Genomic DNA, 15,466 nt, shown 5'->3' with positions numbered 1-15,466 from the left:
ACTTAAATTTCTATTGCAGGGTAGCCCAGCCTTTCCATTTAATGTGATTTGCAGTGTAAGGATCAATTTTTTAAATTTGCATAGTCTTAACCACAAATCCCAGATGCATCTACAATTAACCATAATTGTTCCATTATACACGTGACATTATTACAAGACTTGAATATTACAAACTTGTTACTGTTGATGTCCATTATTCAAATGGTTAGTGTTTCCTTATTTAAAGTTTTTTGTTACCATGGTAAGAATGTTATGTTTATTTTCGAGACTACTGGATGCATAACAATTTTGCAGGATTTGCAAATTTTGCAAAATTACATGTGGCCTATCTCACAGTTAGTGTAGCAGTTGACGGAATACTGTTACAGGGCCAGTGACCCATGTTTAGATCCGGCACTGTCTGTAAAAAGTTTTTATGTTCTTCTCCCTTGTCTGCGTGAGTTTTCTCCGGGTACTCCAGTTTCCTCCCATCTTTCCAAATGTTCTGGCGGCATAGCCTGTTATTGTGCTGTATGTCTACATTTAATGTGATAAGTGTAAATTGGTGGAAATCATTGTGCTACATGGAATTCTCATGTTGTACTCCTGAGATTATAGCAATTACTTTGCACTTCGAATCAATTTATTTTCATGAACATGTCACAAAATTCATTGGTTGAAGCAGCATCACAGAGCAAACATTCATATAAAATGCTCAAAAAGTAAGACAGTGTCTTCGGTTCATTATTCAGGAATCTGATGGCAGCGGGGAAGAAGCTGTCCTTGTGCCACTGGGTGCTCATCTTTAGGCTCCTGTCCCCTTTTCCTGATGGTAGCAAAGTGAAGAGGGGATGGCCTGGTGAGGGCCCTTGAGGATAGAGGCTTTTTTTTTTTAAAGATGCCACCTTTCGAAGATATCCTCATTGGAGTGAAGGCTGGTGCCTGTGAGGTTGCAGGCCAAGTTAACAACCTTCTGGAGTTTTTCTTGTCCTGAGCATTGGCACCTCCATACCAGACCGTGATACAACCAACCAGAATACTCTCCATGGTATACCTGTAGAAGTTATCGAGAGGCTTCAGTGGTACTGAATCTCCTCAAACACCTCACAAGTATAGCCACTGCTGAGGCGCCTTCATGATTGCATTGACATAAGGGGCTCCAGGTCAGTTCCTCGGAGATGTTGACGCCCAGGAAATTGAAATTCTTGACTCTCTCCACTACGAAGCCCTCATGAGGACTGGGTCGTGTTCCCCGAATTCCTCCTGAAGTCCACAGTCATCTCCTTGGTTTTGCTAACATTGAGCACAAGCTTGTTGGCATGTCGCCAACATGTCAACAAGTTGATCCATCTTCCTCCTGTGCACTTCTTGATCGCCATTTGTGATTCTGCCGACACTTATGGTGTCATCAGCAAATTTGTAGATGGCATTGGAATTGTGTCTGGCCATAGAGTCATGGGTGTATAGTGAGTAGAGCAGCGAGCTAAGCACACATTCTTGAGGTGCACCTGTGTGGATAATTAGTGAGAAGGAGATATTGTTTTCAATTAGATATTGACTGTGGTCTTCCGATGAGGAAGTCAAGGATCCAGTTGCTGGGGGCAGAAGGGTGCAGAGACTCAGACCAACACTAAGGGAATAATGGTGATGAAAACTGATGTATAGTGGACTATGATGAATTTATGATGACACAAACGGCACCTAATGCTGGTGTCCGGTCAGCCGTTGGAGGGTGTAGCCCACAGGCTATAGAGCTGTGTCTGGAATGTCCCCAATTAACCATGTTTCTGTAAAGCACATCACACAGCATTTCCTGATGTCGCGCTGATATTGGAAGTGTGGCTTGGAGTTTGAATTTGTTCTTCAAGGATTGAAGATTGGCCACGAGGATGGTAGGGAGCAGAAGTCTCAGGGCCGAACGTCTCAGCTTAACCTGTAGTCCCCCCCACTCTGCGTCGCTGTGGTCGGATATTCTTTACGAGGCCCAAGGGTCTACTGTAGCTAATTTCTGTGGTGTTTAAATGGTCCGTGTGATGTCCCTTTAAATCTCCCTCAATATTTAAATGGGCAACATTTGTCCACAGTTACAAAATTCATCTTGTTACAGTATTCCAAGGTTGAATTTTAATCCTGTCGCCTTAAGTGAATGAGTGGAATTTAAATTGCAGTTGAATCCTTGAATTGCTATCACGAAGGAGTTATTCCCATAGTTTGAACGAATACTGTAAAACCCCTGGTATCCAGCACCTATGTGATTGGTAGATGCAGGTTGTGTGATTGATTAATCAACTGCGAGGGGCTCAAATTTTACTTTCATTTTTTTTTACCTATTTACTTTTTAATTTTGCCCGTTGCTTGAATTCCAGATAATAAGGATTTTACTGTATTTAGAATTGTTAGAGATACCACTTCAGAATGCCAGAGATTTTTGTGATACTATATTTGAAAGCTAAGGCCTTGTAATTCAGTTTGAACACTGATTTTTTTTTGTATATGTCAATTGCATGAGCTGAATAGGCCATGGAAATAAGGTAGCCAATTAGAGTGTGACTGGAGATCTGAATCTTTCTCATGTCCCAAATTATTTCTTTAGTGCTGCAAGATATTCACTTCTGTCTCCGCCTATGGCTTCCAATTATAATATGTAGTGCTTGCTCCTGTTTTTGTGTTGGAGCAATGCTTATTTATCCAATGCATGTCAAAGTTTGCGTCTTGAAGGTTTCATTGTTATTAGGAATTTCCAAGTGGGGGAGATTGCACCCAGATCAGGTCTCATCATATACTTTCTTGGAAAGTGCATCTTTCCAACCTCAGAGAAGTAGTGTCATTGTGTCTTCTATTCCATAAAACAACATCAAAGTAAGATTTACTCCCAGTGAGTGCTGATTCGGGTGGTTTTATGCTTTGGATCCTTGTGGTACAAAAATGTGCAAACATTCTGCAACCAGCAAAGGATGCATGTCATCCATCCCCTGTGGTCAGAATTCACTGTCTTATTCACTGTACCACTTGCATGTTCTTTAATAAAAGTGCTTGGCCTAAATTTTATTATTCTGGAGTGAAGGTTAAATTACAGTGCCTTGAGTTACTAATTAACCTATCCAGTGGGTCAAAATGTTACTTTGATCTGATTAAATATTCATTAGGGTATTGTATTTGGTAGAATTATAAGCCTTTTTCAGGTGCATTCTACGCTAAGAATGCGCCTGAAGAAGCAGAAGCGCCCCTTTAAATTGCCATTCAGGTGCCAACGTTTAAAGTGCAACGCTGACCACCTGAAGGACACAGCTGCACAGGATGCAGCTCTGAGAACACTCCGGCTCCTGCCCAGTGTCAGCTGTGATCAGCAGCCTGACTCTTTAACATCTGCTTTCAGCCAGCTGCATTCAGGTGGCTGGGGGAGCCACTGAGCTGAGCTGATTATCCTTTTCCCTCTCGGAGGAGGGTTACGTAGCTCGCCTCAAGAGCGCCTCCTGCACATTCAGGCGGCTTCAAAACGGCCACATATTGCCTAAACATGCGGCTTTACATGCGGGGCAATTGGCCACCTGAAAGTGCCTATATAGGTGTACTGATTTGAGGTAGATGTCTGTTGAAAAACACTTGGAAATGCCATGAAAGTAAAGTATTCCCTGTGATGGGTTGTGGCAGGTGTATGAAATCATAAATGTCATTTGGCTGAATTTCTTCTGCTCCACTGTTTTAATATGCTTTGCAACATCTCAATTTTATCTTTTTTTTTAAAAAAAAAAAAAATTTTGCTCTGTGTTATATCCTTAATTATATTTGATTCCATTGCCCTTTGTGCTGCTTGGACAAAATTGTAGAATCTACCATCAATTTGATCCTTGCATTTGTCAGACCTTCTCCACTCTCCCCACTTGTTTGCTCGTAGTAGATCTATCGGGGTCCAAGGAGAGTCGTATTGATTTTGTAGAACCCTTCCTGGAGCCATGCACTATTTTAACTCCTTTAAACATAAGTCGCCTATATTTGATGCAAATTCCATCAATCTCTTTTTTTAAGGTAAATGTGCTTCCTCCAAAGTAAGTGTGTATTCCATATCAAGTGTTGTAAAGATTTTGCAGGAGTGGATAAACAATAGTTTGAGATGCCATCATTGTGACTAAGTCTGTTATATTGGCTGACAAAAATAAACATTTCAGCCTTTCTGCATTTTCCATATCTCTTTTGCCCAACCAATGATGAACACTGATATTTGCTGGAAAATTGCAACTTCAGTGTAGATTTTTAAATCTCTATCAGCCATGTAACTGTGCACACCTCAAATTTAGCCACACAGAAGGCGATGAGCATAAAAAGGAAGAATCACCAAGCGCAAGAGTCCTACTTCACATGAAGGAACATAGTTGTTTATCTGAGGTCTGACATCTTGGCTCCAGATTGCATTACATGAATCGCTCAGTAATATCTGAGCTCCAGCATTTAATACTAGGCCAAGGACCTTTCTTGGTCAGATGCTGAGATGTTTCCAGAAAAATGCACAATGGTCAAAACCAACTCAACAAATGGAGCAGTCCATGCTTGCTTGCAGCAAGATTCAGACAACTGATGCATGGTGGCGAATAATATTTTCTTTATGAAATTGCTGGAAAATGACCATCTCCAACAAGAGAGAATCTAACTCTTTATCCTTTACATTCAATGCACCTGTGCCTCAGAGGCAACCAGGTAAAAACTTATTTCTTGTGATCAACAAATTTTGTCATGTGTTTTCTAAGTATGACTGCCCATAAAGAGTGGTCTTGCTAATGTAGCATGCTATCCAGGGTACCAGCCACCTTAGAAGAGACTGAGAACTACCATGGCACAGGTGGTGACCTGGAAAATGAGGGAGATGTTGCAATCAATGGACCATGATGATGTGGAGAGGGAACCTATTTGGCAGGAGGTGCAGAGAGCCCATGAGAAGAGAAGCACAGGCGGCAGAGATGGCAGCACGCGAGGTGGACAGATGTACCCAGTCAGAGGAGTTGAAAGGGTTTGGACAAATGTTCAAAGATTTCCAAAAGGAAATGCAGAACCAGGCCTCACTCATGAGGGACATGATTATGTTGTCATCCTCTGCTCGACAGCAAAGTGATAGTATGAATGATAGTACAAAGCCAGTATTTCTCTCGTGCACCACTGCAAATGTATCCTCATTTCAAGAAAGGAGGGAAACAAAGGAAACTTGGTGTGATATGAGTCTTTTCAATCACCCTCATCCTCCTCCTTCCTTCAGCTGCTGGAGTTATGTGACTTTTGCAAATGGTTATTAATGTTTGGTTTTATTGCAAAACGATTTATAAATTGTTAAATGCAGTTGAATTAAAAGTTTTTAATTTTCATTTACATATCTCCTGTTTGCTACTATTCTTTGACAAGTGCATTATATACATTTACTAAAGCTGTCATTTACTTAAATTGCTTACAGAAGGGAAATAATTGTCTCATGGATTACCTGGTGACTGTGTGCTTGTGCACCCTGATAAGCAACCCGATCAGGGTTGTGTAGATTAGTGTTCCACTCAGGCAAGAAATGTTTCTTGTTGATCTCACATATATTGTGTAGAACACAACAGGCAACAACATCTGATACAAAAGTGGTAGAAATATCAAGTCGCTTGGGCAGCCATCTCCAGGGACCTTTGAGATGTGCGATAGGATTTTCCATCATTATCCTTGCTGAGCTCAAATGGAAGTTAAAGCTACGTAGCCATTGATCGAGTGCATGGTTCTTGGTGAACCCCTTCATTAACCATTTCTTGATGGAGTCAGCTAGTCTCTGATTAGATGCACTGGGACCTCCAATCTGTTAACAGTTTAGGATTTCTGTAGGCAGAGCAATGTTGATGTATCTGCCTTATGCAACCTCTGAGATCAACACATAAATCACTGTACATTGGAGTATATTAACTTCATGTGGGAAGAGGTACCCCCCACCCCGATCCTATGCCTTTCTATAGATGGGTGAGTTGGCTAAAACTCAAATCATGGATGCAACCAGGTTAACCCACATACATGTCTATGATGATGGAATAACAAAATGTCTGTGTTTAGATAGACGTATGAAACATATTAATTGATAGCAATAATTGTAACTTAGGGCATGATCCTTACCAGTAGTTGTGGTCTACAGCAGCCTGAAGAACGGTCCCTTTCCGATTGTACTCGGCTAGTGGGTCCTCATGGTGGGGGGTGGGGGGGGTGGAATTCTGATGGGAATATGTGTGCCATCAATGGCACCAGTGCACATTGGATACTGTTCTGCAAATCTGTCCATTGTCTCCTGGAAATGTGCACCACTCGGCAGGCCTACAAAATGTTTAAATAGGCTTCAATGCACCAGTAACTTGACATACCAACACAGTTGCCACACCGACACTAAAAATACAACTTGGGGTAGGGTTAGGGTTAGTCTAAGTCGAGGTTCCAGAGGCTGTCGCTAGTTTGTCTTGCACCTCAAGTGTGGCTCATTGAGTTTTAATGCAAAGTCAAAAGTGTCCCGAGACCTACAGAAATGACCCTTTCACTCATCAAAATTGTTCAGTTCATTAGACCAGAATGTGGGCCAGTGTGGTGTCTCTCACCTCCACATTTTTCTATTCAACAGCAATTCAAATTGACTCACAAGAAGGAAACTTCTCCAACGACCGTGCAAGTTTCTGCCTCGAACTGCTCCCTGCTTCTCTTCAAATTCACCAATGTAGTTCTGATCACACGAATATGTTGCTCACATGGATTCTGCATCTATCTGCACATCATGTTGTGTATGAAGCGCAGGAAATTGGCCTGCGCACGAAGAGTGCTACGTGTTCATGGCTATTACAATAAGCTCATCAAGATTAACTGCCGGTTTGTTTTGAAGGATACGCCTGACACGACATGTATGTTATGCATTACAGCAGGTTTCGATGCAGTGGAGTTACATGTCCCACCTCTTTTGCTCCAGCAATGCCGGCTTGCTGTGTAAAAGGCCACTCTGACCCGGAAAATTGCAGCTCATTTCCGTGTGAATGACCAAAGTCCATATATTGGCAGGTCTTCATTACAGAAATATTGTGAGATTTCAATGTATAAATAAATAAATAGCAGCAGCAGATCTGGCAACATGTAACAATTCACAACTTTTATTTTGCCACATCGCTGGATGTTTCATGCACTAACAAGAGCAGCCACAGTAAATCTGCATTTGTTTTCCTAGCAATTTCCACCCTGAAATAACATGTTTATAAATAATTTCATTGCTTGTTTTACAAGTCAACGACTAATCTCAGCCCACAATTTTTTTTGGACTATTTTAAATGAAACAGAAAAGTGCAATAAAAGTACAGTACTTAACTTGATGTAAATTATTTTCAAAATTCATGTCACAAATTTAAAGTAAATGATATTACTGAAAGCTGGGAATTTCAAAGGTGAAGACCTACATTCTCGCAATTACAACTATCCCTCGATACTAGAAATATTACAAGTGATTGGAAAGCTACAAATGTAACCATTTCAAGAAAGGAGGGAAACAAAGGAAACTTGGTGCGATATTTGGCCTTTTAGCTTTCATTGGAAGAAATACTAGAAGGTATTTTAAGGGTGTTGAAGATTTAGATCATACATTGCAATCAAGTGAAGTCAGGGTGCCTCGACGAAAAGGACAAATTCAAATTATTTAGTGTAATCTTATATCCTCCTAGTAAAGCACACAGGACGTGAAAGTAGAACAAGTAATGAGGGAGGCCAATTAAAACTTTGCATTCTTTACAAGATGGTTGGATAAAGAAACATTACAATAATTATACAGAGTGTGAGACAACACACAGTATGGATCTGCCAAAGATAGGCAGAAGAAAGTAGAACAACCTGAGTACTGCCGCACCTCAAGGCTTTGAGCTCAGCCTGCTCTTGTTCATGCTACTGACCCACATTGCAACTCCAGCTCCAATAGTCAAGTTTGCAGATGACATGACAGCAATTTGGCCTCATCAGCCACAGCAACGAGTCACAATGCAGAGAAGAGGTGGAAAATCTTGTGAAATAATGTGAGAATAACAACCGGAGTCTCAACGTGGACAAGATGATTGTGGACTCGAGGGGGAACCAGTGATGACCACCCTCCACAACACATTAATAGCTCTGTAGTTGAGAGAGTAGAGAGCACCAAATTCCTCAGAGTTCACTTAAGAAGTGACCTATCCTGAGAAATTAGGACTGTCTATGACCCTGCCTAGGTCTAGTCATTTGGAGATTCTAATTCAACAAGGGAATGTGTGTAAATTTATTTCTCTAATGTGTTACATATTCCAAAATGAGGGCCCGAAGCCAGTCTTGCACAGGTTGAGGGAGTGATGGGAGTGGGACTTGGGCACAACAATTAATGAAGAGTGGAGCCAAGACTTGTGTCTGGACAGTGTGACGGGAGTCATTAACGCCAGATACAGGTTGTTGCAATAAAACTTCTTGCACCAGCTGTGCCTCGTCACAAAATGACATAAATCAAAGCAGGAAATTTCAGAAATGTGCTTTAGGTTTGGTGTGGAGATTGGAACCCTTGTCCATTCCACCTGACTATGTACAAAGGTGAGACCATTCTGGGAAGAACTGGGGGACATTGCAGGGGAAAAAAATAAATTACAGAAGTGGATTTTCCAAAAGATCTAGAGTTGTACCTTTTGGGAGATATTGGAAATGTGTAGCCAGGAAGTTTATGATAGTCATATGGAAGTTAAACTCCCAATTAAATACCACCTGATGGAATATAGAAATGCAAAATTACATTCCCTTAGAGAAAAACCCATAGGATCTAAGGGGGAAACATGATACATTTGTTGAAGTGTGGCAGCCCTATCTGAAATACATGGGCATGTAGATTGACTAGCTCCCCCTCCTTGTGAAATGTGGATATTATTTTAAAAAACCTCTCTTAGTAGGGAAAGGATTGGAATTAAGGAAATGGAAGATGGCATAGGTGACATGTGTGTTTTCTTTTTTAGCCTTTTTTAAATCTGTTTTAGTTTGGGTTTTTCTTTTTTTTTCTTTTATTTCTTGGGTTATTTCGTTAATTCAGTTGTTCCTTTTAGGTATTTTGGTGGGGGCTCTGAACCCCACTTGTATTTGCTTGTATTTGTATAATTGGTATGGTTATGTTTGAGGGCAAGGGAGGGGGAGGGAAAACAAAACTCAGACTCTGTACATTCTATGAATGTTGAAAAAGATTGTATTGATTGTTGAAATTACTTTGAACCTATAAAAAGTCAAAATAAAATATTTTTTTAAAAAGTGACCTATCCTGGATATATAAAACCTCCTCACTAGTCAGGAAGGCACAACGGCGATTGCACTTCGTTGGAAGGCTGAGGTGAGCAAGGCTACTGCTCACCATTCAGTCAACTTTTTACGGGAGTTCTATCAAGAGCTAGCTAGCTGCATCACCGTGTGGTACAGTTGCCACAATCGAATCAGAGGTCAATCCACAGGAGCATACAAGTGGCAGAGAGGATCACAACTCTCTTCCCCCCCCCACCCCCCCCCCCCTCACACATACACACACCACCAATCAATGTAATTTTCTAGGATCATTGTTTAGAGGGCTTGCAAAATAGGGGAGGGCCCATACCACCCTGCGCATAGCATCTTCTAGCTACTCCTGCTGTGAAAGAGTGTAAGAGCCAGAACTACCAGGCTAAGAAACAACTTCTTCCCATGGGCAGTGAGACTGCAGAACGACCGATGAACTGCTCATACAAACCCTCCATGACTTAACTATTTTTTAATAATATTTATCTTAATATTTGTGTACCGATACTGTGTTTATGCATAATTTGTATGTTTGCAGAGTGTTACACTGAAGACTGGAGAATGCTGTTTCAGCGGGTTGCGCATGTACAATTGGATAATAAATTTGAACTCTTCAGAACTGTATCTGAAAGGCCCCCTTTCCACACACCCTTACTCGTTCTCATTCACCCCCTCCTTTGGATTCTATCTAGTTTGCTTTGTCCTTCGCCTCTCCCCATTTGCTCCCATTGTGATCTTTTCCACTTCTACAAATTGTAGCACCAGTAGCATTTGCCTCCATTTATTCACCTGAGCCTGTTTTTTTTCCTCTTTTTTTCCTTCATCTGGCACAAGCTAATCATGTGTCTGCATTTCTCCATCATCCTTCTGGCCTGTGCCTAACCTCTTGTGTCATTTGCTCATTATACTGGGCATCTTGTCTCTGTTCTCTCAGTCTTGATTAGGGTTCTGATATTGTTTTTTTTTCTCACTCATGCTGCTCAACCTGCTGAGTTCCTCTAGCAGATTTGTTTTTTACTAATTTTTATGCTGAGATGGTGAAGTGAGTGTAGCATTAATAAAAACGTGCTTTAAAATTGCCTCTGAATCTGTTATTACTTTTTTGTCCATAAATTGTTGCTTATTTTTAAAAATAACTATGTTCTTGATGTAGTGCCAAGTATTCACGTATGTCAGCTACTACCTGAATTTGGTGTTTTGGTTCCTTCATTTACATCATGAGTTTATTGGTAAATATTTGTATAAATGTTCAGTGAATTGATTATACTTTCTGTTTGAAAGTCCTCCAAATAGATTTAATGAAAAATTATCTTGGTGTACATTATGAAGTTGCTGTATATTCTGACTGATGGAATGCATTGTCACAAATCTTGGTCTGAATGATTATCAAACTTTTCAAATTACTTTGATACACCAAATAATATGATCATCAAACAAAGGGAAGTTTTATTTGAAGAAATGTTGATAACACTTTGTAGCTTTAATATTGTTAAACGTGTTTGTCAATTATCTTAAAAAGTAAATAAGACAAGATATGTATGTGAGAGTTTAGACTTTTGGTGGGAAACACCATTGGCTTAACTCTACTGAAGAGTGTAATTCTCTGAAACACAGTAATCATTCAAAAAGGGCGGCAGGGTTAGCGTAGCTGTTACAGAGCCAGCGAATGTGACCAGGGTTTGAATCTCACGCTTTCTGTGAGGAGTTTGTATGTTCTCCCCGTGTTTATGTAGGTTTTCTCCAGGGCTCCAGTTTCCTCCCACTGTTTGAAATGTACCAGGGGCTGTAGTTTAATTGGGTGGCACAGGTTAGTGGGCTGAAAAGGCCTGTTACTGTGCTTTTATGTCTAAATTTAATCAAACTTAAAATAAATTTAAAATATTGTTTGTTCAATAAAATAGTGAGAAAGAACAAGAAACTAAAGAAGAGGACCGTTTGATGGAAGAAAAGAGAAAGAAAAAACAAGAAGAGAAGAAGAAGAAGGAAGCTGCTCAGAAAAAGGTATTTAATTTGATTTTGGTCATCCTTCTACTTGATTTATTTTATTGGGAATCATGTTGATAAATGAACCAAGTTTTTTATGTAAGCTTTTTGTTTTTCTTTCAGGCCACTGAACATAAAACCAAAGGTTAGTTATAATTTGCTCTCTGATTTGTTTGTTTTTCTTTTATTAACTTGTCTCTCTACATTTCCATAAGACTAATCATGGCATATAACCTTAGATCTTTTGAAAGTGGTATCTGCATTAACTGTCCATTTAATCAATGATGGTACTTGAATTAAAGAGTAATGCAGTTGGTTCTTTAATTCTTTAAATGAAGGATAATTATATTACTATAAAATTTTCATCAATTTGGTTTTGCATCTTGCCAATTTTATGGAATAGTATACCTTGATGATCTGATAACTTTTGTAAGATATCTCCCACATTTGCAGTCAGTGTATAGCTCCAGTATCTAAGGTACATTGACTTGTTTAGGTGAGTTAAATTCAAAATGCTATAGCCTGATTTTTTTTCTTCTCTCCCTCACCAATCAATCTTCCTCAAATAGCAAGACTTGTGGTGTCCTGAAATTGCTGCTTAGATGGCCATATGGATGCAAGAAAAATAGAGGGTTTTAGGCTGTAAGATTTGGACAGGTTAGATTGGAAGAGTAGGTCTATGTAGATGGGCACAACATTGTGGTTTATATTTGCTTTGGTTTGCATGTTGTGTTGTATAGTAATTGGATCTCCTTTCAGTGAATGGTTTTAAATCCACAGCACTGGCACACTGATTACAAGGGTTGCATTCAACAGCTGAAAAATACATATTGTAGTTTGTGATGTCTGCTTTACCACACTTGATGTAATCTGAGAAGAACTTGCTTGAATAAATAAGGCATGAAATCATTTTACTTGATGCCTTTCTGGCAGGAAAAAAATTATAACTACCGTATTTGACAGCATATAGGACCCATTGGCACAAGATTTATCTCCTTCTTCCCCCCCCCCCCACCACCACCTCCTCTCCCCAATTTTAGCAGGAGATTTTAGGAAGTGAGAACTGGGGTAAGTGAGCAGTGGGTTCCGGAAAGCACAGGTACATAGATCAGATACTATTTATTGATTATCTAATAAAATAGAATGTAATATTAATGAAATTGCCTTTAATTTGCTATAAAGCAGATAAAGATTCTCCATTAGTATTTCCCAGTACCCCTTACTGTCAGAGATAGAGAAGCAAAAGAGAATTCCCTTGGTCACTGTACTTCCGTGGATTCGCCTCCAGCACTCTGCAGCCGCACGTGACTAGTTCAGTTCAAACCAACGGGAAGCAGAGCCTAGATCCAATCCACCGACTTGATGAGGAAGCCTCCACAGCCCTTTGGGAGCCTTCCTTAAGCTCGGCATCCTCTCAATCCCAGGTCAGGTACCTGGTTCTCCTGCACCCTGGAGTGGGTTCCTCGCCCTCACTTCCTGTGGGTGTTCTTCAGCTGCAGAGTCTCTCGCTGGCCTGCAACAGTGGTCCCATCCTTGGGTAAAACACAGTAGGTTGCAGATGCTGTGATTGTGGTAAAAAATGCTGGAAGAACTCAGCTGGTCTTTTCAGCATCTATAGGAGACTGATATATTACTTATGTTTTTGGCCTGAGCCCTTCTTCAAGGAAAAATTCGAAAAGGCAGAAGCAGGATGTATCAGAAAGTCTCAGAATTCAAACAATGGGGAAGGAATCTAGACCAACAAAAGATGTGATAAGGGACTAGGTATAATTTATTATGTCTGTGCAAAAGGAGATGGGGGAAATAAAGGGTGGGGGGGGAGACAGAGAAGTCAATATTAATACCATCTGATTGGAAGGTGCCCAGTTGGAAGATGAGGTGTTGTTGTTTCATTTTACAGGTGGTCTCAGTCTGGCAGTACATCAGACCATGGACAGACATGTCAGCAAGGGAATGGGATGGAGAATTGAAATGGTTGGCTACTGGGAGATCCACGGTATTGTGTTGGACAGAACTGAGATGCTCAACAAAGTGGCATCCCAGTCTGCATCCAGTCTCTCCAATAAAGAGCAGACCACAGCAGGAGCACCAGATGCAGATTCACAAGTGAAATGTTGTTTCACTTGGAAGGGCTGTTTGGGGCCCTGAATGGTGCTGAGGGAAGTGGTGTTGGTGTAAGTGGAGCATCTCCTGTGGTCATCAGGAGTAGGTCCCAAGGGGACGATTGGTGGGGAGGGAGTAGTGGACAAAGGAGTCACGGATGGAGCAGTCCCTGCAGAATGCAGAGAGGGGAATGTGTGTCTAGTGGTGGGATCGTGGAGTAAGTGATGGAATGGCAGAGGATGAGTTGGATCGGGAGGCTGGTAGGTGAGGACGAGGAATCCTTGGGGTAATCTCCTCTACTCCCTGTTACTGGTGTCCTGTGCCAATCCTGTGCTCCCCTGGAGTCTGCAACCCCAGAGGGCTCCTGCCACGTTGAGGTGCTACCATCTTAGGCCCAGACCCTGAAGTTGCAGTATTTTAAATAAAGCACTATTGTCTCCTTTGATCCTGAATGTAGCCTTTTAAAGTCGACCCCTGCCGTATCTCTGCTGGATAAAATAACAGCAGACAAATCAATGGCACAAACCACCTTTATTGCATATCTCTAGCTGGAGTGGGGTGCATAAAGGAGGAGTAGCTGTCGCTACTCATTTCTGTCTTCAATGCCCACTCAATTACTACAGAGTCTAGTTCGCTTTAAATTGTGTTTTCATGGACAATATCAGAATGTGTGCAGTGGTCTTGGCTCAGATCCCCAGGTTTCTTCCCCTTAGTTTTTCTTTACAGTATCTCTTCGTGGTCGATTAAGCAAGTGCGATTACATATCTTTGTAGCTGAGGACATAGTTTCAGTTATGCTATATCTTCCAGTTTTGATTACAAACAAAAGAAATGGCCAGACATCATGTTAATGTTAATAAACTAATGTCAATTTATTTTCCACAATGGAAACCCTCGAGCACCCTTACATTTTCCTGCTCTCCTCTTCTACATTCCCTCCTTTTATCATTTCATCATTATACCTGCAATCTGGTAGGATTGGTACAACTGATACAACAAGCTTATGATGTACATCAACAAATAAGAATTAAAACTATAACAACTACAGTAATAAGATGATGCATTAACATGGCCACCCAACCAGTCCTCCAAAATTCAACCATCCAGGAGACCTTCAGATGAAGTCATGCAGATCTGAACCTTTGAGGTTTAAGATTAAGCTGTATGTGCTCAGATTGAGAAGTAATATTTTCCAACTCATCTGGGATATAAGTGCAATGTTCCTGTCCTATTATGGTACATGTACCACCCTTCTTGGCCAAAAGGAAATCCAAAGCTATTCAACTTTGTAATACAGTTAGTCACAAAGCCATCATCTCAATGCTGGCTGCCTGCATCTGATCCTTAACTGAATCAAAAGCTGTAGCTGTTGTATTAGCTACCGGTAATTATTCCAGGGAGGCAGCCAGATTAACTAACAGCACTTGGAATGGTCCCTTCCAGCGAAGTGATAATTTTTTCAATCCTAATTTCGGATTAGCACATAGTCTCCTGGCTACATCCAGGGCACCTTCTTTTCTTTGCATTTCTCATGCGTGCATATCTTGACATATATTAGTTTGTTCATTTGCTTCCCATGGCATGCAGAGAGGGCAAATAAATAAAATATCAGCCAGTGTTAGTCCAGTACCAACGTGTGGGGTTGTACACATTTCAAATAGGGCCAGGGGTAGTACCTTCAACCATCCTAATCCCATTTCTTCTGCTAATTTGGCCAATTTATTCTTTAAAGTACCGTTCCAGTAGCCTGGGAATGATGAGTGCAGTGGAACTGTTGCTTTATTTTGAAATGCTGGCATTAATTCATTGTTTACTTTGGCCTTGAAGTGCGGCCCATTTGTCAGAGCTAATTACAGCAGGTAATCCAAACCTAAATATTATTTCACGTAATAAAGCTTCAACAGCTGTTTCTGCCATTGCTCCAACCATTGGTATTGCCTCTATCCACCTACTAAACACATCTATCTTAACCAAACTATCCCTGTAACCATGTTTTCTGGGTAATTTTATAAAATCTATCTGTATGCATTCAAATGGCTCTTTGGGTATCAGCTAGTGTCCTGGAGGACATTTGATTGGTTTTCCTGGATTACTCTTTTGATGGATAA

The 15,466-nt window shown here is 40.7% G+C and overlaps 1 protein-coding gene across 7 annotated transcripts in view; it reads left to right on the top strand.

Annotated features, from left to right (window-relative positions):
• tnrc6c1 (trinucleotide repeat containing adaptor 6C1) overlaps nt 1–15,466 on the top strand; it is a 142,194-nt gene that overhangs the window by 20,413 nt on the left and 106,315 nt on the right. For all 7 annotated transcript variants that reach the window (XM_069930290.1, XM_069930289.1, XM_069930286.1 and 4 more), the window contains exons 2-3: nt 11,175–11,274; nt 11,380–11,401. In XM_069930290.1, coding sequence (XP_069786391.1) covers nt 11,212–11,274; nt 11,380–11,401 — 85 coding nt within the window. In that variant the 5' untranslated portion in view covers nt 11,175–11,211. The remainder of the gene's footprint in view (nt 1–11,174; nt 11,275–11,379; nt 11,402–15,466) is intronic.

This window comes from Narcine bancroftii, chromosome 3 (assembly GCF_036971445.1).
Source record: "Narcine bancroftii isolate sNarBan1 chromosome 3, sNarBan1.hap1, whole genome shotgun sequence".
Taxonomy (NCBI): Eukaryota; Metazoa; Chordata; class Chondrichthyes; order Torpediniformes; family Narcinidae; genus Narcine; species Narcine bancroftii.
The sequence above is the reverse complement of the archived record's forward strand: the minus strand, read 5'-3'. Positions and strand labels throughout refer to the sequence as shown.